Genomic DNA, 26,435 nt, shown 5'->3' on the forward strand with positions numbered 1-26,435 from the left:
CACAAAATCCTGTAAGCTGACAGCTAGGGGCTAACATCCAAATGGGGACACATGCATGAGCAAGTAATTCTACACAGCTAGGGAGAAAAAAATCAGCATTGTACAATGAATGTACTCCACTGACAGTGGCGAAAGTGTAGTTGAACAAATAGTATGTTCTTCTACGCTTGGTCTTTGCATTTTTTTTATTGAACATTGCATGCTGCATACAGCAATTGGGCTTTGTGCACTGACGTTGTGCACTGCGTATTATGATATGTTGTTATGCATTATGTATTGTGCATATGCCAATCACAACAACTGCATATCATATATTGTGCATTACAGTTGTACATTGCGCATCATCCACTGCAGTTGTGTATCATATATTTATTTATTGCAGCTACACACCGCATACTGTGGTTTACAGTTGTGTGTTGTAAATTCCACAATGGCACCTAGTTATTGACATACGTTGTGCAATTCTGCATGAAGGTTGTGTGATAATTGTCTAGCATTACAGCTTCATGTGGATATTTATGCTATGCTGAAGAGATGTCGCACTGCGGTCAATGTGTGAACAGTTGTTATGTGGACAGTTATTAATAAAGAAATTAGCCCAAATCAAACAAGAGGACAATCTTGAGGTTACCTTGGCTGCTAAAATCTGTTGTAGGGTTTCTCTCTACCATGCTGGACTCTATGACCTGCTGCTCCATAGTGCTGACCTATAAACAAAGTATTAATAGATATATTCAAATATGTTGGTTAATGTGCTGCAAACTACCCTCTTATCTTTTCAATTTTGCATTATTTCTTTATTTGATTAGTATCACACTTCCTAAAACTGAGTTCCAAGGCAGCTGATGATGAAAAGACAAAGAGGCACAGCCAACCAGATAAAAAGTTATAGTATTAAAATATAACGAAACTCGTTACAATATTCAAACTATAACAATATTTAAAGTTTAAAATTGAATTCAATTGAATTAACCTTTATTTTTTAAAATGATTTTATTTATCTATTTCTTAAAACAATAAAAAGAAAAACATGCAAATCAAAAGCTTACATTGTCATCTTATGTCTCGATCCTATTTTCAAAACTTCCATTGTTCCGTTAACAACCAACACCTTACTATATAAGAGTAATATTCCTTGTCTTTTTCTATTTCCATTCTCCTTCACATAGTTACTCCCTTTCAAAAAAGAAATGACTAGGCAGGTGACTACCTAATATAGTCATTTGTGTCTTCTCCTTTTCCAAATTGATGACATTACTATCTCTATAGTTTCTCTTGTGGCTTCATTTCTAAATTTTATTACAATAATCTATTACTGGAGACCACCCTTTGTCAACTTTTTTCTAAATGATTTATTAAAGCGGATAATCTGTCCATATCCTTCATCTCCGAGTGTCGTAGAATTCAACTGAACTAAAAATTGTAGCACTCTTTGCTAAGTCCCTTTTTCAATAGCCAAAGCCTTCCTGAATCAAAACATTCTGACCTGCAAGTGGAAGAACAATAAGGTGGGAGCCAGCCTCGATTCCCTTGGAAAGGACTTCCACAGCCTGGGAGCAGTCACTAAGAAGGTCCTTACACATTTTTAACCTTTTGGCTGACTATCATTATGGGTTTATAACAACTCATCGGAGAGATCCGCAACACTGAATCCATTCCTACAGTAGCTTCTGTGCCATGGACAGCTCCTATCCCACTTTATTAAAACTCCTGTATTTGGTACAGAACCCAATATAGCTCCCACAAACAGCTTTGTTTTAAATAATTGGACCAGGACTCTGACAGACCCGGGTTTGAATCCCCCTTTGGCTACAGAACCCCACAGGATGACTGGACAGGTCCCACTCTTTCTCATCCAAAGACGAAGGCAATGGGAAACCACCTCTGAAGAAATCTTGCCAGTCAGAAATGACCTGAAGGCATACAACAAGCAAGCTCCATTAGCAGCACTACGTTGTTTGAGATACAGGCTGCAAGCCAAGAGTGACAATTCATCTTGTTTTGCATGCCAGCTATTTTCAGTACGGAGAGAGGAAAGTGGTCAGCAATATGGCCTTACGGGAGGCAGACGTGGCCCGTGGTCCATTTCGTACCCCATAGCATAGGACACTTCAGCTCCTCCAGCCCAGACCTTTTCCCTTCCCACAGGATTGCTCTGCAAACCCATTAAACTAATTCAACACTGCGGATGTATTTGAAACAAATTAATCTCACTGATGAATTGGCTGAACATTGCAGCCCTGTGTTCTGTATCAAATCAGCCTTTAAAGAAAAAAAAAATCTTTGCAGCCTGGTTGTTCGTCTTATTTTTTCCCCCAAAAAAAGCTGGAGGGGCAGATATTGTTTCTGAAAAACAAATGGCCACGGCTCCCAAATACGCATTAAAACAAGGTCAGGAGAGTCAGGAGATAAACCCCATCCTTTGCAGAAGCCATTAGTTCTGCTCCTGGGTGGCCACGTTTAAGCAAGAGATCATTACAACAGCAGACAGGGCCCAGAATTAATAATCAATCACCTTGCACAAGCCCCGCTGCCAGCAGCTTCATCGGTACCCGGGCCTCTCTAAAATTAAATGTGAGGTTTCCACACCAAAGCTCTTAAGGAAAGAGCATTGAGCGCCTCTGGCAGAGGAGATGAAAACATATATCTTTGCAGGATGGGAGCACAAATTAGATTCCCCCCTCCAACTCCAGTATATGATTCAGCTGGGGTGAGAAGGAGGAAAGGAGGAGGAAAAAGAGCAAGCTTCTGGAAAACAAGACGAGATAAAAGAAACAAGCAAACTGCCACGGTGCCAAGGATCACAAAAAGGCAAGCAAACAAACCCTAATTGAGAAATAGTTCCAAGTGTGCCACTCACAAAGGGGACATGGACAGCATTGCTGGGTTAGCTGCTTTAATTATAATCCTTTCCCATTCTTTCAGTGATGGCTGGTCACCAAAACAAGCCCAGCACTTTGGGATACTACTACTATTACTATTACTACTAGTTTATTTTTATCCTGCATCTCCCATAGAATTGAGGTGGCTAATGTCATCAGTAAAGTACTATATAAAAATACAGCATACATTAAAATACATTCTATTATTCCCTCCCCCTGCCCAACTATATCATCATAAAATACCATTAAAACAATTAGATACTCAGATAACAATCGGGGACAGAGCGATGAGTAATTTTTGGGTGTTCTCTATGATAGTCCATATCCATGGGAGACCAGGTGGGTTACTCGGGGAATGCTCTAGGAAAGCTCAGACAAGGACAAACCAGGTGTCATCTCCACATTCATGGAATTGCATGATGGTTCAGCAATGCAGTCTTTTGGCATGGCGCAACCAAATGCATGTGGGCATTTGCACAGGGGCATCACTTAGGGGCTGCGTGCGGGGTGTGTGGACCACACCAGGTGACACCCTAAGGACGGGGTGACACCATTTCTGCCCAAACATCTGCCTTTGGGTGGAAACGGGCTGTGGCATTTGCCTGCCTCTCTTTGAAACTCTAGTGCCCAGTAGAAGAGGTGGGTGAGGCTCCGTGGGAGGAGAGAGCCCCCAGTTTTTAAAATTATGTTTTAAAAAATTAAAATTATTATTTTTTATATTCTAAAATGGTCCATCAGACACCAGCACACATGGGAGCAAAATGCCCCCCATACTCTCTAGAGAGCATTTTGGGGCATCAGGACAAAAATGGATAAGTCTACGAATACTCATGTGTAAGTCTAGGGGCATTAGGGCAAAATGCATACTGTATACTCAGATATAAGTCTAGGAATACTCAAGTCTATGGGTACTAGGGCAAAAATGCATTCTATATACTCATGTATAAGCTCTAGGAATACTCATGTGTAAGTCTAGGGGCATTAGGGCAAAAATGTACACTGTATATTCATGTATAAGTCTAGGAATTTTAGTCAAAAATCTGGCCCCAAAAAACCTGAGTGGACTTATCCCCAGGTCAATGTAAGTACTATACATTAACTCTTATTTTAAAAAGGAACCATCTATCCTGGAAGCACTGATTCCCATCTACTCTCTCATTCATCAGGCCTTTTAGTGTGACCACAAACAGTTATGCCGGCTGGAATTTTGCTTTTTGGCATTGTTTTCCTTTGGTATGTCCTTTACATCCTTTGTTATATGCCCTAGGTTTTACCATTGACTTCTCCATATCAAAATCTGTAATTTGGACCCCAAACCTTGCCCTTGACTTATACATGAGGTTGACTTACAGCTGAGTTTACACAGTGTGTGTACACACACACACACACACACACACACACACACACACACACATTGTATAAGGGACCTGGGTGCCTCATAAACTGGGTCCTGGGTGTCCACATGTGGCGCACAGGCCATATCCATCCCTGAGCTATACAAACAGGCATGGGTTTAAAGTAATGGGCATTGTTTCCCAACCAAGTACTAACCGGGCCTGACTCTGCTTAGCTTCCAAACTTAGAATCAACTGGGATGGAGTTCAGCTGCTATGGGATTATTGGTGGTTGTTTTGTGCCTTCAAGTCATTTCCAACTTATGGTGACCCTAAAGTCAACCATATCACTGGGTTTTCATGGCACAATTTGTTCAGAGAAGGTTTGCCCTTCCCTTCCTCTGAGGCTGAGAGAGTGTTTCTTGTTCAAAGTCGCCCAGCGGGTTTCCATAGCTGAGCAGAATTCGAACCTTGATCTCAAGAGTCATCGTTCAATGATAGAACCACACAGGCTCTCCAGAGGAAATTCTCTTATTCTTAATAAGGGTAGAGCCAACCTGTGCTTTTCGGCTGCAATGTTTAAAAGGGTCATTTTATGCAAGATTCTTAGAAGTTACCGCTCAAATTCCCTTCATGGGGATTACTGGTTATTTTTAAAAGTGCTGATTTTTCACGGCTGAAACAGCTTAATCGGTTTAATTGGTCACAAAGCTTAATGAGTTGCAGAGGCCCATTTGAAATGGTGGAGCCAAGAGTTGAAGGTTACTTAAAAAAAAATCTTAAGGCTGTTTGGATCCTGGTTGGTTTCTCTGGTAGAAGATGAACTTTTCATCCGTTTGTGGGGTTGGATTGCATGAGTCTCTGCATGCAGAAGGATTGTGCAATGCAATCCTTATGCTTAATGGGAATTATCTGCACATTTGAAAGTGGAGCTAAATGCAGACAGCAATGCTCATTCCATGCACACCTGCATTTTTATCCACATTTCACGCCTCACATGTGTAAATCCACAAACCTTGAACTTTGCAACTGACACAAATGCCCAACCACTTCTATAGGCCATGTATGCATCCCTAAGATACCAACACAAGTCCAGACTATGCATTAGAGCCAAAGGAACCATTTTGCAAGCAGGCAGGCTGCTTTGCACCTTACTCAAGTGCAAGTAAATGAATGCAAATCTGGAAAGCCATTACATCTGCCATGCCTATCCAGAATTGATGCAGTTTGGCACCACTTTAAAGGTCATGGCACCACTTTAACAGTCACTTTAACTGTGTTAATTCTGCATTGCAGATCCAGCCTAAGACACCTGCCACACTGCAAAAATAAAGCAGGTTGACACCAATTTAACTACCATAGCCCCATCCTATGGAATCCTGGGATTTGTAGTTTGTTACAGCACAAGAGAATTCTAGGATTCCACAGGATGGAGCCATGACAGTTAAAGTGGTGTCAAACTGCTTTATTTCTATAGTGTGGCAGGTGTCTTAGACTGGATCATCACTGCAGAATTAACGCGGCTTGACCCTGTTTTAACTGCCATGACTCAATGCTATGGAATTCTGGCATTTATAGTTTCCTAAGATATTTAGCCTCCTCTCTCAGAGAGAGCTCTGGTGCCACTACAAATCCCAGGATTCGATGGGATGGATCCATGACATTTAAAGTGGTGTCCAACTGGATTCTTTCTGCAGCCTACGTATCTTGCCTCCCTGTTTTGCCCAGCCTTGTCATTTCAGCCCACGAATGGCCAAGACGGAACGAAAATAAACGTTACAGCCTCTTACAAAATTAAACGAAATTACAGGGCTACATAAGAGCTGCTGGGAACCATTATCCAATTTACAACGCCTTGTTAATGTTTCTAGAGAGGGCTGTCGTTTGTATTTGTGCCGATTCAACGTTTGGAAGCTCTCTTTTCCTCACTCCCAAACAACGTAATACAAATATGGTTTTAACGGTTGCAAAGAACTGCCAGGCATTAGCACCGCCAGCTTCTTGCGGGTGTGATTTCCCAAGCCATCTGTGAACACTATAATGGTAATTTTCACACTTTGTTTCCTTGGCCATGAATCTCCTTGGACACACTGAGGCCCCATTCATACTGGGGTAAAAGACATGGAGGGAACTGGGATGATCCGGATGCCCCTCCCCCGAATCGCTCCGTTAGCAAGTGCCCACTACAAATTGAAATCGAATGTATTTTGACAGAAATTGAATGCATTCTGTAGATTGGCCGCTGCCAATCAAGCTATCGTCATGGTGATGTTTGCAGGGCATCAGGGGAAGTCTCCTCCATTTTTAAAGAGCCAGGCACAGGGGTTTCAGCGGCTGAAGCAGGGAGAGAGATGCCTCTCTCTCTCTCTCTTTTTTTATAAACCTGTGGGCTTTTGGGTCAGATCTGCCCCTGTCCCAGGCAAAGGATGGGATTGCCATGCATTTTTTTTTTAATGCTTTTAAAAGCAACATTAGCTTTCCCTTTGCTTCCCTTGCTGTATCTGCTCAAGAAGACAAATCATTCGCATATTTGCTCAAAAAAAATTGTTAAAAATGTAACATTGATTGTTTGCAACATTTGTAGCTTCTCCCTCTGCAGAAAGCAAGGAGATCCAAGGATATCCAAGTGCAAGCCTAGCTCCATCTGCCTCTGGAATATAAACCATGCGCATGTGCGCTAAAAAAATGGTTAAAAATTAAATATACATTCTGCCATATAAACCATGCGCAGGTGCGCTCAAAAAAATGATTAAAAATTAAACATACATTCTGCCATATAAACCATGCGCAGGTGCGCTCAAAAAAAATGGTTAAAAATTAAACATACATTCTGGAATAGAAATTGTTTGCATTTGAAAAGGGGGGGGTTGCCTGACATGAGCTCCGTTCATCCTCCTGCAAGGGAAGGAATGCCTAGTGACAGAGGGCTTTGGGCAGGGGATGCAGGGAAAAGAATGCCTTCCCTTGCTCCCTTCTGCCCAGGGCTCTTTCCTCCTCCCCCTCCCCTCCGATGAGGGGAGGAAATGCCTTGCCCTTTGCCCACCCTCTGACCTCAAATCCCTCCCTCAATTTGCCTCAATCGTGATCGAGGCCAAGTTCTCATTCCCAGGACCCGGGGTTTTTAAAAAGAAACGGCATTTGCGCCGATTTCAAAAGACCCACGCTAGGGGCCATTTAACACGGAACGGGTGTGCAAGCCCCGGATTCGCTTGTGTGAGATTCGGGGTGAGTAGGAACTTCACGTGATTGAATCGGTTTCAAAACCGATTTTTTTTGTAATGTGAATGAGCCCTGAGAGACACTGGTCCCTTGATGTCAACAGCAAACAATTGTGAAATTGTGCAAAGAATATAACCTTCGGCCTTCTTCTTCTTCTTTTACCCCTTCAAGTTGTTATAACAGTCTGGTAGGCAAGGATCTTGGTTGAAACAGGTCTTTGATCTTAGCTGATCTGAATGGAGTAACTGAGTGTGTGTTGTTTTAATATACACTATTGTAAGAGTTTAATTGTTTGAAATTGTTGTTGTTGTTGTTGTTGTTGTGTGCCTTCAAGTCATTTCTGACTTACGGCAATCCTAAGGCGAACCTATCTTGGGGTTTTCTTGGCAAGTTTCTTCAGAGGGGGGTTTCCCATTGCCATCCTCTGAGGCTAAGAGATTGTGACTTGCCCAAGGTCAGACATTGGGTTTGCATGGCTGAAGCAGGATTCGAACCCTAGACTTCCAAGTCATAGTCCAGTGCTCAAATCACTACATCATGCAAATGAATGTACAGTATGCCCTTGCTATCTGCTGAGGTTTGGTTTCATAATATGAGTATCAACATATTATGGATACCAAAATATGTTGATACGCAAGTCCCATTAAATACAGTGATGTAATAAAATGGCAAAAATCACATTTTGAATTTGGGATTTTTCTTGTTTTTTGGGAGGTAGTATTTCCAAGCCATGGATGGTTGAATCCATGGATGCAGACACTGTGGATACGGAGGGACGAGTGTACCATTTGACGCTTCTTAACTTTGTGCTTCACGTTGTTTCAGCTGCTCTGGTTCACTATAGTGTATATACTCAACTATAAGTCGGCCTCATGTATAAGTCAAGGGTGGGTTTTGGGGCCCAGATTATGGATTTTGCTATGACTCATGGATAAGGTGAAGGTAAAATTTAGGGGCATGTAACAAAGGATGTAAAGAATGAAACAAAAGGAAAACAATGCCAAAGAACTTTAACAATTTCAGCAAGTGTAACTGTTGGTGCTCAACTAAAAGACTGGATGGATGAGAGAGTAGAGGGAGGCCAGAACTTCCAGGACAAATAATATTATCTCCAAAGGATGGCTCCTTTGTTAAGAGTTAAAGTATAGCACACTGAGCTGTGGATAAGTCGACTCAGGTTTCTTTGGCCAAACTGTTGACTAAAGCCCCATACAGACAGGCCAAAATAAAGCTGCGCTGAGTCACTTTGGAGGTATGCTGTTTCAATGATGCATGCGGCCTAAGAGTTTGGAAGTCATGCCAAAGCCACGATCCAATCCTAAAGACTGTAGCGCAGCTTCCGGACTCTTGGGACGCATGTATCATTGACATAGCATACCTCCAAAGTGACTCTAAGCAGCTTTATTTTGGCCTGTCCGTATGGGGCCTAAAATTCCTAGACGTATACATGAGTATATACAGCATGCTTTAAGTCGCTTTGGATACCATTTGGGAGGAAGGCAGGATATTAACTAAAGAAATAAATGCAATACGCAGTCAGGCGTGTAGCTAAATAACCACCATGCATTTGAGGCTCCATCCCTGAGTGTGTCTCTCTACAATGGCTTTCTTACTTGGTTTCCAGTTGTCTGTCCAATGACCGCTTCATAAGGAGGAGGCAACTCAGTCGGATAAAGCATCCCGGGGCTGTTGATGGACACTTCGTACAAAGTACTGAAGGGCGAGTGAGGAAAGTCCAAATGGAGCCCTCTAAAAAATAAATAAAAACAAAACAAATAGATTGTAGATCTCTTTCATATAAATTGATTTATTTGTATAGGGTCAGTACCTTGAAATTAGAATCTAAGGAATACAAAGACTTTAAAAAAAGGAGTATTACACATGCAATTTGGGTGGAAGTTATTTGTTTGTTTGGGTACGAATGTTGGATTGAATGAATGTAGGAATGGAAGGCTGTCTGTTTTGAATGAAGACATGAAAACACCTAGTACAACATAAATGGTGATGATGATAATGATGATGATTGAACAAAAGGTTTTGATCCAGAATTGACGTATTGATGGATAGAATGATAAGGTGATGGATAGAATTGATGGATAGAATGATAAGGTGTGTTATTGTAATGGGTCACAATGGATTGTAAGGGATTCAAGATGTGTAAGGTAGTGGATGGTTTTAGGATTTTTTTAACGTTATCAAAAACTCAATAATTTTTTTAAAAAATGGAGGCCTCTAAAAAGACAGCGATGTATAGATCAACATATGTATAATTATAGCTTCAATATTTATGCCATAATAAATATGTTATTATACGGACACATGGCTGTATACCTCTAACAAGGCTCAAAAACTGCTGGAAAATGAATGCAGTGGTTTCCTCTATGCCCCTAAAGGAGAAAAACACCCACTGGCCAAAAAACTGGACAATATCAAACCCAGAAGTGATGCAATATCCCATGTCAAGAATGCCCACCATTCATGAGATGGCTCAGTCAAAATAATTTTTGCTCCCGTAAAAAGGTGCTCCAATTTAAAAAGCAATTGAATAAAAGGAGTACTGAGTTTGATCCAGATTGAGTTAGATTAAACCCATTAAAATCAATGGGATTCAAATCAGTGGGCAAAGGGAGCTTGTAGCACCTTTGAGACTATCTGTGAGAACGACGTTGTAGCATAAGCATTCGTAAACTAAGTCGGCTTCCTCAGATATAAGCATTAACTGGTGTCCAGAAAGGACCTTCATAACCAGACTGTAGGAATAGCCGTAGAAATGTAAAAAATGGCAACAAGTCCGGTTTTACATATGGTCGTTGAAGGACAAAGACAGGAGGAAAGATGTTGCCTAAGGCCAGGATGCATGGATGACCATAGAAATGGTGGAGGGAGTGTGCAGGCTCACTATATCCAGCCTTGTCATAAGTTTTACATACAGACCAGAAACTCACCTTTGTGCTTCTATCACAGGGGTGCAGGTATACTCAGGTGGATAGTAAGGCGGAGGAGGAATTGGCGGAATGAACTCATCAAAATCCAGGGTCTGATGCACTATCATCCCATGTGGTGTCATGCAATCTGGGTTTGCAGAATGAGACCTCTGGGGCAGGAACTGAGAGGAAGATATAAGAAATACGAAGGATGCATCAGGAATGGTTGACAAAGAGATTCTAGGAAGTTCTTCAAAGATTAACAGAAAGATCATTGTCTGGGAAGCAAGCAGCAAGCAACAGGCCAAAGGCAGAAATGCAGTTCTTTGGATCACCAGTTTATACATAAAGCACTACCCTAATCATATATTAAGGGTCCATCTCCCAGAGTAGGATAGCTACAGCTAGCTATATGTCTATTTGTCTGCTGCCACACTCTAGGCTTAATGCAGTTTGACATCGCTTTAACTGCCACGGCTCAATGGTATATGTGGCCATGTTCGAGAAGAGTTTACTCCATAGCCCTGCTGGCGAAAAGTCAGGAATAAACTCTTGTAGAACATGGCCACATGGCCCAAAAATCCACAAAAAACTATAGATTCTGGGATAGTTTGTTGTGGCACCAGAGCTCTCTGTCAGAGAAAGCTAAGCATTTCACAAAATGAGAAATCCCAGAATTTCACAGCATTGAGCCATGGCAGTTGAGGTGGTGTGAAACTGCATTCATTCTGCAGTGTAGATGCAGTCTCCATGTATTTCAGAGGGTTTTCTTAGCTAAGGAATTTGAATATCCTCTGAATATAGCCTTCAGCACCTGGTATTCCCTGACAATCTCCTTTCCAAATATAACCAGGTCTGACCTTGCTTAGCTTCCAAGATTAGATAGGATCTGGTGCCTTTGGGAAGAAATGCAAAATGTTGGTGATATACAGATGCTTGATCCCGGCAGATCGAATTCTTCCACTTTGGGGTACCAGAGGAATTCATGTTCCATGCACTGAGTTCAGAATCTGGTGCTGTTATACATTGCCATTCGTTTTTAATCCATGTGCCTTGCACATTTAGTTGTGCACTGTTGCTACTGAGTAACAAGGTGGTGTTGCGCAAGGGCCACCTAACTCTGCATGCATATAGTTACTTGTACTCTGTCTTGCCAATGTAAGATCTTGGCCATTATCTCTTGAAACTTCCAAGTCCTGAAGCTGAATATTGCTCAGTGCAGGCATTTCCCCTTATCTCAAAGCTTCACAGTGTTAGCATAGAATCCGCAAATTATACCAAGGCAAAAAGCACCGGATGATTAAAGGAAAGAAAAATGGGTTGCATGAGGTCACCATCACCTTCCTTCTGGAAGAAAATTTACGTGCAGCTATTAAAAAAAGAAAGTATCTTGCAAGATTAAGTAGAAAGAAGTTGGAACAACTTTCATCCTGCACCCTCTGATTTCATTCCAGCTTCGAGCACTGTGAAATTAAATCCCTATCAAAAGTATTAGAAGAATTATAAATCTGCCACATTATTCAGTGCACTGGGAGCCGCTGGATCCCGGCTCTGTGTGTGTGTGTGTGTGTGTGTGTGTGTGTGTGTGTGTGTGTGTGTATTCCAAATGTAAAATATCATCTCAAGTAGGAAAGCCAGGCGCCCAATCTTTGCACCAATTATCGGGAAACTGAACAGTGCTGACTGCTGAACCTTGGCTATTGAATTTTGTCTCACACTGTTTAGTAATTCAAACAATTTGCAGACTTTTCCCTGGCAGGGCTCCGAATGCAGACCTGCAGCAGGGTTTCTCTTGGAGCAACAGAAGATAGGGAAGGAGGAATCGCCATTGTCCTTGGAAGGGGAAGCATGAATTTGCAATGCAAAATGAAACAGAGAGTCATGTATTTACCAAAATCAACGCAGGGAACAATTTGACCCTAAGGATGGCCCTAAAAAGCCAACCTATCATGGGGTTTCCTTGGCATGCTTTGTTCAGAGGGGCTTTGCTTTTGCCTTCCTCTGAGGCTGAGAATGTGTGACTTGTCCAAGATCACCTAATGGATTTCCATGGCTGAGCAGGGATTTGAACCCCAGTCTCCAGAGTCCTAGTCCAGCATCCAAACCACTATACCTCTTCTAGTTTTCTGTTCACAGCTCCTCAATGCAATTTTGCACATGCCTACAACCATTTGCGAAGTCTTAAGACCCAAGCCGAACGCCCGTCAAAGTCTTTACCTCTTCCCTCTGTTCCCATACATAAAATAGACAAGCTCAAGCTGAGTTGGACGACATCTTCCCTCCCGGCAAATTCTCACATGTACGGAAGCAACCGTATGACGGGATTACATTTCAGGGTTGCCTCCAAAGAGACCAAAGTTTTCAAGGAACGGCTCGGCAAATGTAGCCGTGACGATAATTAGTTCTGAAGTGGCAAACGTGTCCTTATTAAACTTGATAGACAAGACAAATGAAGAAGGGAAAATACTCCCAAGGAGGGAATCCCTTTGGAATTGGAGGTCTTCTCTTGTATTAAGCAGCGCTTTTGTGTAGCTGTCATTTTAGACATGTTTAATCGTTAACAAAGCCATCAGTCTTTTGCAGTCGTCCCCAACATTTTTCATAGAAGGGCTTAAATCAGGAACAAGGGAGAGGGTTGGGAGGGACAAGGCACCCTCCAAACTCTACCTATGGGCTACTGAAAGTTTTGGCAACTGAAGGTGATTTGCAATTGAACAACAACAACAACAATAGCTACAGAGTGAGAGAGAAGGAGAGGAAGGGGAGAATGGCTCTTATGGGTATGTGATGTCCTCCTACAGCTTCCAGCTCACCCACTGGGATATATTTTTGGCCACTTTTGCAGCTCAAATGTCCTCAAAATGTCTGGAAATGTGATGATTTGGTCTGCTCATGACCAGCACCCCAAATCTGCAAAACAACCCACCTGTTGGGATATATATTTTGGCCAGTTTTGAACCCCAAATGCCCTGAAATGTGATTATTTCGGCTGCTCATGACCCAGCTCCACAAAACAGATGAAAAGGAGGTCTGAACAAAAACAGGAAGGGAAACAACATCACTTCAAGCCCACAAGGTGAAAACTGGCCTCCCGCCATGCACTTGTCTATTCCTGGTTTATTGCCTGCTCCATTACCCATTTTCTTGGAAAGAGTCTACAAATGAACTTTATTTCCCTTTATTTAAAACATCTGCCTCCTTCTGAATTCTGGTTCTTGGGAATCAAACACTTATCTCTTGGATGAAGATAATATGCAAAACTGGTTGCCATAACCAGTGGCCAATGTACTGGATCAGGTCATGTATATATGTCCCCAGCCTAACACGGAACCCTCTGGAAAGGCACTGTATGCTGACTGTGGCAATATTTTGAAGTCAGGGGTATCAGAAGATGCCCTTCTTCATCTGGCTGCCAGCATGACGAAGTGGCTTCGACTCCAGAGACCAGGGTTTGAATCCTCGCTCAGCCAAGGAAACCCACCGGATGACTTCGGTCAAGTCACAATCTTTGAGCCTCAGAGGAAGGCCAAGTTAAACCCTCTTTGAACAAATCTTGCCAAGAAAACCCCATATAGGTTTGCCTTAGGGTCACCATAAGTTGGAAACAATTTGGAGGCACAGAACAACTATCTTGTTGCACGAGGAGATATTTCCAAAGGAAACGAGAGGCATCCAGATTCATTCCCAGCAACGTGGGACCGGATAATCTCTGCAACAGTGGCAGCTGGTGACTGCCAGGTCAGTGGGATGGCGAATCCACTCCATGATTTGTATAGCTTTAGAGGAGATATCCAAGGTGCTGAATCTAGTGTCTAGATCAAGAGAAGTCATAGTGCCACTCTATTCTGCTTTGGTCAGGCCTCACCTGGAATACTGTGTCCAGTTCTGGGCACCATAATTCAAGAAGGACATTGAGAAACTGGAGCGTGTCCAAAGGAGGATGACTAAAATGATGAAGGGTCTGGAAACCATGCCCTATGAGGAGAGACTTAAGGAGCTGAGGATGTTTAGCCTGGAGAAGAATAGGTTAAGAGGTGATACAAGAGCCCTGTTTAAGTATTTGAAGGGGTGCTGCATTGAGGATGGAGCAAGCTTGTTTTCTGCTGCGCCAGAGAATAGAACATGGACCAATGGATGCAAGTTACAGGAAAAGAGATTGCAACTACTTAGGAAGAACCTCCTGACAGTAAGAACTGTTCAACAATGAAACCCATTCCCTTGGAGAGTGGTGGCATCTTCTTCTTTGGAGATCTTTAAACAGAAGCTGGATGGCCATCTGTCAGCGGTGCTTCGATTGTGTATTCCTGCATGGAAGGGGATTGGACTGGATGGTCTTTGTGGTCTTTTCCAACTCTATCATTTTAGGAATCTTAGGGAAAATGAGTTAAAAGTTCAGCACCGCTGACAACTCTCTTAAAGCCAAAACCTGGAGCAGATCCACTGCCCAACTGACATGGCAGCCGCCAGCCATCTATTGCATAGATCAATGGCTCTACCTCTTCTGGGCTCTTGAAAAACGGATGCCAGGCTAGATCCCTTGGCGAGGGCTCCATCAATACTGCATGGATACAGTCAGGCTAAAGAAGATTATATATAATTAGACCGCCTCTCATTGGAATTCACTCACCATTTGCAGCACGTCAGAGGAGACCATCTGCATGCAGCACATGGCAGTCGCCAAAGCGCAGACAATCGTCGAGATGATATTGAGAGCGCAGACGCTGAACAACAGGTCCTGTGGGAAAGAGAGAGAAAGTGGGGAGGAAAAGAGAGGCAGAATGTCACTCCTTATCACAGCGGGACAGAGGATGGGTCCTGAAAACAATTTTAGCAGATTGGGTAATAAATGCTGTCAGCGGTTATCTCCTAGACGTGGGTCTTCATTAGCCCTGTCCCATTTACCCTGCGCTGCTGTAACCCTTTCTTGCCTCCACTTCAAGATCCAAGGTGGGAAGTTGCAATTAAAAATAGTAGCATTTAGCAATAGCATTAACATTTCTATGCTGCTTATCAGTGAACTCAGCATCGTAAGCCAATTGATCCCAACAAGCTGGTAGTCATTTTATCGACCTACAAAAGGATGGAAGGCTGAGTCAACCTTGGAACCCTGCTTGGGATTGAACACATAAAACTGTATACTGTATACTGTTTTTTTCTTCAACCATTAAACATGTTTGCAGTAAGAATCCGATTCAACAATTGAGTAAATCACAGCAAAATAGGAGGGAAAGGACATAATAAATTAATGACATGCCCAGCTTCTTCACTGCAGAATTAATGCAGTTTGACACCACTTTAACTGCCATGGGTCAGTGCTATGGAATTCTGGGAATTGTAGTTTTTTGTGGCACCAGAGAAGGTAAAATGTCTCAGAAAGCTGCAGTTCCCAGGATTCCAGAGCACTGAGCCACGACGGTTAAAGTGGAGTTGAACTGGGTTGTTTCTGCAATGCAGATACAGCCTTAGAGTAGAGTCAATCAGGGATTTGGGTTGGGGAAAGGGGGTGTGGCTTGAGGAGAGGGGTGTGGCTTAAGGAGAGAAGGAGTGGCCTGAGGAGAGGCAGGTGCCCCAGGTGTAGAGGTCTTCAAAATGGCTTATGGTCCAAAAATTCCTCACCATTATTATTATTATTATTATTATTATTATTATTATTATTACCCACCTCTCCTCTCTGCTCAATGTGGGTTACAACATTAACTTAGACCTTAGCAAGTCCATACTCCCTTAACCTGATTTGATTTTTTATCCCACCTTTCTCCCTGCATGGCCTTCAAGGCTGCTTACAGCCATTTAAAAACACAGTACAGTACAACTAAAAGGAAGCCTTTCCCTACAGATCTTAAAGTCCAGACAGGCTCATATAGGGAAATATGCTCTTTCACATTGAAGTCCCCTGTGCGAGAAGCGTAATCCTCAGGAGTGCTCCCGTTCGAGTTTTACAGGACCGCTGGGTGCATATGTGATATACGGCATGCAAACCAAATCTGTCCCCACATCGAAAGGCGAGAGAAGCTAATTAATTATTGCCACTCCTCAAGTTAAGTGGCGCAAGAGCGGAGAAGAAGAAGAAAACATTTGGAAAATTAAAGCTGTAAATAACATTTCTCCTCCTGTCCTCCTCCTCCTTTTTTCTTACACATTTTAATTAACATCACTCTTTTTTCTCTCAAGTGCTCAGAGTTAAGGACACAGCACTTGTTTTCCTCTATTCCCAAGACTGAAAAAACAGGAACCGTGTTTGGGTTCAACACCACCGCAATTTGCTGCTGTTGTTGTCTCAAAAAACACAAAGCCGTGGGAGCATCATGCATCAGACGTAGGTGTGATCTGTGCAAAACAAGGCCGATTTCTGTAAGGATGAAGTATTGGGGGGTATAAAGCGTAATCAATGTCCCCCCAAAACAGACGCATGTTCTCTCTATGTTAGAGCATAGGTCAGCATTGCCTTTCTTAATAATAATAATAATAATAATAATAATAATAATAATAATAAATGTTATTTATATACCGCTTTTCCAAAAGATCAAAGCGGTTTACACAGAATTAAAACCAGTTACAAACACATCATAAAAATAGATAAAAACCAGTAACACAATATACACTATACAAATCTAAAACAGTCATTCAATAGGGTGAGGCAGAGAGTCGATGGGATCAAAATACACAACTTCATTTTCCAGAGGGGAAGGCTTGACAGAAGAGGAAGGTTTTAAGCCTCTTTTTAAATGTTTCCAGGGGGGTGATAAGGCGGAGCTCCTCGGGAAGACTTCCAGATTTCTGGGGCCGCTACTGAGAAGGCCATCTGGGATGTAGTAACATATTTAGATAGTGGGATTTCCAGCAAGTTCTTCCCGGTTGTTCTGAGTGTGCGGGGCGGATTATATGGGGAGATGCAGTCCCTCAAGTAACTCGGGCCCAAGCCATGTAGGGCTTTATATTCTTGACAATTTTCTTCTTTTTGTTGTTGTGTGCCTTCCAACTTACGGCAATCCTAAAGGGAATCTATCATGCAGGGGTTTTTTTTTGGCAAGGTTTGTTCAGAGGAGGTTTGCCATTGCCTTCCCCTGACAATATGGCAATAAAACTACCAAGAAAACCCCATGATAGGTTCACCTTAGGGTTGCTATGTGTTAGAAATAACTTGAGCTCACACAACAACAACAACAACGAGCCCCTTTAACTGCCCTGACTCTGTCCAACAGAATCCCAGGATTTGTAGTTTTGTGAGGCACCAGCTACTACAAATCCCAGGATTCCATAGGATGGAGCTATAGCACTTAAAAGTGGTATCATCGTGCATTATTTCTGCAGTGTAGATGTACCCTTAGTCACTGTACCACATAACAAGAATAAATTACTTTTAGCACTGCAATGAGTATCAGGAAGAAAGCAACTCTGCAAGGTCTGGTCATACAGTGCCTGAAATACAACCCAGACATTTTCCCCCTTAAGGAATAAACATGGCAGGCTGTTATTTCTTTCTCCCCCACAGTCTTCTCTCTCCTCTCCATCAGCCACTTTTCCTGACACTTTACCTTTGCAAGGGGATTGCTAGACAGACTAGACCTCCCAAATGGCAATGCGCAGGTGCTACAATTAATCCTGGGGTCAACTGCTGCTTCCCAAAGCATCACTCTGTGGCAGATTTGTGGCCTTAGGAAAGATTGCCACCCGAAATCCAAGAGGCTTTTGAAAAGCAGAGCACACGGGCATAATTCTTCATAGGAAGAAATCCCAGGGCAAAGATATCGATCAGGCCGTGATTCCCCATAAATCTACCTTTTAGAAGTAAATCAAGTGGGCTGGATGAAATGGAAGAGGAGAAGTGCTTTGGGCAAATGGAAGACAGTTATGCGGTGACATAAGACCCACAATCTAGCCATCGCTTGATTCCTGCCCTTCAGCCTTTGTATCTCTGTAGCCTGTTGTAGCTTCTTCTTTTCTAATGTACAGCAGAGAGTTAAAACATGCAACTTTGTGAACTATGAATCCTGAGATTTGGAATTCCCGACAAACCTGTGCCAAAGTTTTGCAATTGTTCTGCAATGTTTTGCAACAACTGACTAAATGAGCAAAAATCAGCATCAATCCCCTTTCACCCTCTAGTTTCAGGAATCCAAAACAATGGACTCTCTTAGTCTACAGTCAATCTTTTTCTTGATCTGTTTACTCTGTTTCTCCCATTCCTTTTCATCCCTGCTAATTCATTTCATTCCTAGTCCTGCCACTGTTCTTTGTTGGCTGCCTTTTTGCACAACCTGCTCCCTGAATAATAATAATAATAATAATAATAATAATAATAATAATAATTTCATTTTCTTATCTCCCACCTTTCTCCCAATAAAGGGACTCAATGCGGCAGTCCCTGGCTCTGAAGCCTCTCAGTTTTCGCTCCCCTTCTTTCTTGACTGCCTGCCTACTCCAATTCCCCAATTCCTGTCCATTGCAGAAAGGCAATGCATAGACAATATGTGTTGTTCTTGTTGTGTGCCTTCAAGTTGTTTTTCACTTATGGCAAACCTATCATGAGGCAAGATTTCTTCAGAGGTGGTTTGCCATTGCCTTCCCTTGAAGCTGAGGACCTGCGACTTGTCCAAGTTCACGCAATGGGTTTCATGACCAAGCAAGAACCATGATCTCTAGAGTCGTAATCCAACACTCAAACCTGTATGCCACACTGGCTCTATTATGTGTAATTTAATGTATACAGAGAGTCGCCTTGGGTCCCATACTGGGGGACAGGGTAAAAAATACATACATATATACATACATACATACATACATAATACGCTACTCCGTGGGCAACAGTTTGACATCTGCAATTTCAATTATGCCACTTTTGGCTGCATACAACCATTGCACATTTTTTTAAGTCTACATATATAGCACAATTTACACCTATGTATGTCACAAATAGGAAGCCAACCATTGGCAGGTTTCAAAATACTGTACACAAAAGGTGCACTTTTTAAAACAACTCCTGGTTCTGCATCTCTTCTATTTTGTTTCCTGACTTACTCAGGCCCATCATATCTTGCCTTTGGAAATGTCATGCAGTGGATTTCCCAAGCTGTGCCAATTGCCTTGTCTGAGATCATTCCCAAATGTGAGGAATCAGAGTAGACAGCATACGAATGGAGGTCCACCAGAAAGAAGCTCAATTTTGCACGTCCCTTGGCGAGGGGGAATGTTTCAGCAATAAATATGCTACTCCATGTGCAACAACAGTTCCACATGTGCAATTTCAATTATACCACCTTCGGCTGGATGCAACCATTTCACATTGTGCAAGCATTGCGCAAGGGTTTTGCTATGCTATGATTTGGAAAGAGAGAAAAAAAGTCATAATCCCAGAAATGTATTTTGGAGCCCTGAAAATTTCAGCAGACAGACGTCACGTTTTCCTGCCTGGATGTGCTCCACTGAGTGTTGCCTGCAGTTAATCCAAATCCAATCACCCAATAACAACTTCTCTGCAGAAGAAAAAGCCCCAAACAATTGACAGCTTAATACTGAGTGTGCCGTTCTTTCATGGTCCTTAAAACTGGCTCCGTTTGTAACATGCGCATGAACATGCCCAGCATGCCAGGTTCCTGAGGCATCGCGCGTTGAGTCTCATCGCTCAAAAAACATGTTTACTTCTCTTCAAAAGCAATTCCTTTTCAGACTTCCGTGGAGGAACAGCCTCTATAATCTTAGAAAATTACAGTAATTTGAAAACTTCCGTACTCCCCTGACAACATTGCTTAGCAAAGGACTGATGGGGAGGCGCGGCATGCGGATGCCAAAAATGATAATTACTCAGGAAATTACACATTTATAGCCAAAGGCCAGTTGATAGATTAAAAACGCAGGTCCCTAATTTCGGATGGCAAACGTGAAACGCGCGCAGACACACGTTGCAAGTTGGACGTTTTTGTTTCTCGTCTGCGAATAAATGTCGTGATCTCTCTGCAAATTGCTTTGATTCCAGTGTTCATCTGTGAGCTTCCTCGCTTCACCAAATTAGAAATGCCAAGAACTCGGTAGAAGAAAGCTGAATATAACTCTACTCAGGAAAAGAGGGTCTGGGGTTTTCATTGCCCTCCTCATTAGATACGTTTCCCCCGGGAGAAGTAAAAAACTTCAGAAATACTTGAGAGCACTTCAGCACTTCAGAAATGCATCTGAATACTTTGGAAATAAAGTACAGTCGGCCCTCCATACCCGCAGGTTCTTTATCCACGGATTCAACCATCCATGGCTTTAAAATATACCAAAATGATATCAATTCCAAAAAACAAACCTTGATTTTGCCTTTTTATATAAGGGACACCATTTCACAACACCACTGTAGTTAATGGGACTTGAGCATTTTGGTATCCAGGAATGAGTGGGTCTGCAACTAAACCCCAGGGGATACCAAGGGCCCACTGTACTACAACTTCCTGGATTCCTTAGCAGTGAAAGGACATTATCCTCCATTAACTGACATGGCTCCATCCTGTGTAATCCTGGGATCTGTAGTTTGGGGAGGGGTACTCAAAATCCTCAGCTGGAAAGCTCTAGTGCCTTGCCAAACTATCAGCCCCAAGATTCAATAGGATTCAGCCATGGTGGCTAAAGTGGAATCATGTTGTTGTTGTTGTTGTTGTTGTTGTTGTTGTTGTTGTTGTTACGTGCCTTTATGTTATTTTCCAACTTACGGCGACCCTAAGGTGAACCTATCATGGGTCTTCTTGGCAAGTTTCTTCAGAGGGGGTTTGTCACTGCCATTCTCTGAGGCTGAGAGAGTGTAGCTTGCCCAGGGTCCCCCAGTGGGTTTCACAGCTGAATGGGCATTCGACAGGATCCACCCCATTAACCCCTACACCTGACCCAAAGAAAAGCCTTTAAATTTAACTGACATGGCTCCATCCTGTGGAAATGTGGGCTTTGCAGTCTGGAGAAGTGGTACTTATAACCCTCAGCTGGAGAGCTCTAGTGCCTCACCAAACTATCAACCCCAAGATTCAAGAGGATGCAGCCATGGTGGTTAAAACGGAATCATAATGCTATATTTTTATCTAGTGTGAAAGGGATCCACTCCCGATTTATCCCTTAGGCTGACCCAAAGAAAAGCTGCCGCCTTTAACTTTATCTGACAGGACTCCATCTTGCAGAAACCTTGGATTTATAGTCTGGAGAAGTGGTACTTATGACCCTCAGCTGGAGCGCTCTAGTGCCTTGTCAAACTTTCAACCCCAAGATTCAAGAGGATGCAGCCAGGTGGTTAAAACGGAATCATAGTGCTATATTTTTGTCTAGTGCCCCAAAGAAAAACTGCTGCCTGACGCACCAGGAGGGGATTCCACCCAGTTTCTGGACAGGAGGGTTTCCTAGCTTTTTTCCAATCCCCTTGAATTTTGGGACGTTCATCCCGTAAACGTGGGAAAGGCCAGGAGGAATGCTTGTCACTATCCAAAGGTTCCCTTGTAATCAATAACCTTAAAAACAATGGCCTGACACTGATGCCAGGCTAGATCCAAAACAAGTCCTGTTTGGCCGCGCTGCAAAGCACAATGTCTTTTCCCCTTGGTTGCCTTCAATTACAGAGCTTCATTGCCTATATACCCACAATCACCTGGAAAGAGATAATGAGCACTAAAGGCTTTTCACCCATGAAATTGCTCTCTCTCTACTCCTTTTACTTGGGAAATTCAAGGACAGGCTGGCTTTAATATTGTTGTTTTAGATTACCGGTGACAATGGGTCTCACTCGCCACCAGAGCTACAGACCCATTGTCACCAGAGGGCATTTTGCACAGACACACAACTCAGGATGCATCTGCACTGCAGAATTAATGCAGTTTGACACTGCTTTGCTTGCCGTGGCTCAATGCTATGGAATGGTGAGATTCGTAGCTTTGTGAGATATTTTGCCTCCTCTGTCAGAGAGCTCTGGTAACATAACAAATTACAAATCCCAGAATTCTATAGTACTCCGTGGCAATATTATTTTGGACATAGGGAGAGATGTTTCCTGTGCAGAAAATTTTGGAATTCAGGACTTCATTCTGCACAAAATTCACGTGTCATAGATTTGCAGAGAAAACAGCATTTCCGATGCAGAATCTTCTACCCAAAATAACATTTCTGTGCAGAAATACTGATTTCTAAGCAAACAAAATGCTGTTTCTTCTGTGCAAAACAACTACGTGTAAATTTTGTGGAGAAGAAATCGGCCTTCAAAAATCGGCATGGTTTTCAAACACTTTCTTGCAGTCTTTGAAAATTGCAAAAATTGCTCATTGCTTCCTTGGAGAAGAAACTTGCCGAAAAATTACACTCCTACCTTGCACACAAAGGAGACACACATGTGTTTTCCTTATTAACATGTTGTTTCATCACTTGTTAGATAGTCATCCCTGGTTTACTGAAAGCTCAGGTCTTGATGAAGTTCCCTGCATTTATAGTGGGAGAAAAATCTGTACTTCTGAATTAAAGCACTTATCTTGCTTAATATGTAGGAGGTTATGGAGTCAATCTGATCTCGATGCAATGCATTTGTCATTTCTCCAAGGGACCCTCTTTACTTTTAATAAAACAGTTCAACGAGGAAGAAGGATCTTTTTAAAAACACACACAGACACACTTTTAGCTTAAGCCTTAATGGTGCCAGAGGAATCTCTTAGGAATGACAAAGCCAACATGTGGGTTGGCTTTTTTAAAGTGGCTTCAAGGCAACAAACATATGTTGACTGTATTTTTAAATAAATGTCAGAGTGGACGGGAAAGCATTTATCATATTGCATCGGACAGAATGTTAAAGCTTTGTTGCAACAAGGGAAAACATAAAGGGCATAACCTAATCTCAGATTTGTTGGAAATCTGGAACTCCCTTCCTGGGAAGACTAGACTTGCATCCTCCTTAGTGTCTTTCCATTGCAAAGACATTTTTGATCCCAACAGCCTTTTGCAAACTGATTGGTTTACAAGGAAAAGCCTCCCATTACTATGCTGTACTATTTAAAAAAGTCTTTTACCTCTTGATGGGTTGGTTTTAAATGGTTTTGAATTCTGCAGATAGCTTAACTGCATGTTAAAAATAACTTTTTATATGCTTTGAATACAAAAAAGAAAGGGGAGTGGAGGAACCTAGTGGCACCTTTAAGACCGACTGATTTATTTCAGCTTGAGTTTTTGTGGAGTTCAAGCCAATACTTCAGATGGAGTACAAAAACTGCAGATATTTGAGCAATTACAAAGGGGTGTGCACATCTGTGTGTATGCATCTAATGGGATACAGAAAAATGTAGATGGCGACACTGGTCATAAACCTTCAGGATGTGGAAGGGGGCACAGAACTATCAATAGTTTCAAAGAGTCAAAGCGAGACATTCTGCTCATCTTAAAGTTAATTTCGTTGACCTAAGAGACATTACTGAGAAGGAATCTTCTATTACGTGTGCAACCTGGTTCTTCCCCTCCTTTCCTTTTTATAATGCAACAGAGTTATGGTCTCTTTCACTCTGCACAATTGTAGCACTTTGATACCACTTTAACTGTCATGGTTCTATCCTACTGAATGTTGGGATTTGCAGTTTTGCAAGGTATTTTGAAGGCTCTGTCGGAGAGCTCTGGTGTCTCACCAAAATAGCAACAGCGTTTACATTTCTATACCGCTTATCAGTGAACTCAGGATTCTCCAAGCAGTTTACAATCTGTAAGCCAATTGCCCCCAACAAGCTGGGTATTCGTTTTACCGACTTACGAAAGGATGCAAGGCTGAGTCAACCTTGGAGCGCTCCAGGATCGATCTCACAACATTGTGGCTGCAGGACCAGCGTTTAATCACTGTGCCACCAGGGCTTCCTATCCATTCCAGGATTCAATAGGATGTGACTTTGGGTAAGTCACACTCTCTCAGATTCAGAGGAAGCCAATGGCAAACCCCCTCTGAACATATCTTGCATTGAAAACCCCATGACAACTTCACCTTAGGGTCGCCATAATTTGGAAATGACTTGAAGGCACACAACAATAATAAATGTGTGTTTTGGGGGCTGAAAAACAGGCCAAAATTGGGGAAGGGGATCTCGCAGGGTTATCCTGGGGGCTATAAATATGGTTTCAAGGGTCACATGTGGCTTGTGGGCTGCACTTTCCCCACTTTCCCAAGATCACCCGCTGGGTTTGATGGCCAAGCGAGGAATCGAACCCAGGTCTCCAGAATCATAGTCCAACACTCAAACTACTATGCTATGCTGTATCTTCCTAGACTAGGAGACATTGTACCAATCACCATCACCAAACACCATCATCTTTAGTTATTCTTTGCTTCATATCATATGCTTCTTTTGATGCTCTGGCCAAGGACTTCAAGCATTGGCCTCATCGGTTGTTTAAATGTCATGTTCTCTGAAGACCAATTAATTGCAAGATAAGCCTTTCTATAAATCAATAAAACAAATGCAGAGCTGCCATGAGCAATAGCTTAATGATCCCTCGTACAAAATCCTTGGCCGCAGACTTTGCTATTTGCTTTCATGTAAGATAATCCTCCCTTCTATGCTATTGCCCCTTCCCCAATTCATACAAAAGCATCATTGCCATATAAAACAGTGATTCCGTTCTTATAGCATTTGAAGCATGTGGGGGAAGGAAGAAACGTCTTTGCTTAAGATAAAGAAGGAAAGCAGCCATTTGGGTAGATGCCCAATGTCTTGTCGCATAAGCGAGCTGTAGCAACATATGGGGTTTGCTTTGGTTTCCTGACTCACAGTGAAGCTCAGATTTGTGTATGTTTGTGGTGATTATGGGTAGGAATTAATGCTTCAGTTCACATGAGACAGAAAGAGAGAGGGAGAGAGTATGGGTCATGTTTGAACCACCAATAGATTTGAATTGTGGTTTACAAGACTGCCATTTTGGCCTGGGCTACTCTAGTTGGGACTAGCCAACAGGATTCTGCTGTAATTTTCTAGTGCAAAAGGAGCCTAGAACTTCATACATACAATTGCATCTGGTGACATAGGATTCATGTTCAGATTTTAGCCCAAACTAACAACAACAACAACAACAACGTTGGCCCTCCATATGCAGGGGAGTTCTGTTCCAAACCACCCCATGAATAGCAAAAAGTGATTGATCTCATGTCCCATTATTGTCAATGGATGTTTGACATTTGCACAGCTGGGTGAATGAACCGCCATTGATAATAATGGGTTAGATCCATCTGCGGATGCTCCAATCCATGGATGGCTAGACCACCAATATAGAGGACTGACTGTAGTTGTACTACTGCTACTACCAATTGTTATTTCTTACCTGCCTCTCCTCATGGATCGAGGCAGTGAACAACAAATCACCAATGCACATCAATTAAAAACACATTAATTAATGCACGCAACAGTTTAAAAGGACAAATAAGACATACATGTTTTAAAACAACCCACATTTAAAATTCATCATCTAAATTCATGTTTTAAAAATCATCTGAATAAGGCTGTCAGGTCTTCAAAGCTGTTTTAAATTCAGACAGCGTATTCCACTGTCAAATCCCTTCCAGCAGGTCATTCCACAATTTGGGGGCAGCTGAAGAAAATGTCTTCCAGAAGACCTGAGTGTTTGGGGTTGGATTATACAGGAAAAGGTTATCCCATAGGTAACTTGGACCCAAATCATGTAGGGTTTTTAAAGGTAATAGCCAACACTTTGTACTTTGCAAGGAAACTAATTGGCAGCCAGTGGAGTTGTTTTAATATTGGTGTTACATGCTCATAGCAAATGAGCTATCCAAGATGCTGGACCTGTTTCGGAGATAAGGTTTAGCACCATGACCAACTCCTTTAAAGTTCAGGTTAAAATCCCAAACGGATTCCCTGTCCCACTGATGTGGAAGCCAATGGCAAATGCTGCACATGCAACTGTCGTGTTGAATAGCCATCAAAGCCTTCATGAGTTAATCTAATCCTCCTTTTAAAGCCATCCAAGCTAACTGCTCTGCTCTCTCTCTCTCTCTGTGTAATATATATATATATATATATATATATATATATATATATGCATGCATATCTGCCACAGCCTTGTTTGCCTTGTGCCACTTCCTTTTGTCA

The 26,435-nt window shown here is 42.3% G+C and overlaps 1 protein-coding gene across 1 annotated transcript in view; it reads right to left on the bottom strand.

Annotated features, from left to right (window-relative positions):
- The window catches only part of FAM189A1 (family with sequence similarity 189 member A1), a 142,681-nt gene that overhangs the window by 8,176 nt on the left and 108,070 nt on the right, over positions 1-26,435 (bottom strand). Inside the window, exons 5-8 of the mRNA XM_042473992.1 lie at positions 14,987-15,094; positions 10,381-10,541; positions 9,049-9,184; positions 632-707 (exon numbers count right to left, since the gene is read on the bottom strand). Coding sequence (XP_042329926.1) covers positions 632-707; positions 9,049-9,184; positions 10,381-10,541; positions 14,987-15,094 — 481 coding nt within the window. The remainder of the gene's footprint in view (positions 1-631; positions 708-9,048; positions 9,185-10,380; positions 10,542-14,986; positions 15,095-26,435) is intronic.

This window comes from Sceloporus undulatus, chromosome 6, assembly GCF_019175285.1.
Source record: "Sceloporus undulatus isolate JIND9_A2432 ecotype Alabama chromosome 6, SceUnd_v1.1, whole genome shotgun sequence".
Taxonomy (NCBI): domain Eukaryota; kingdom Metazoa; phylum Chordata; class Lepidosauria; order Squamata; family Phrynosomatidae; genus Sceloporus; species Sceloporus undulatus.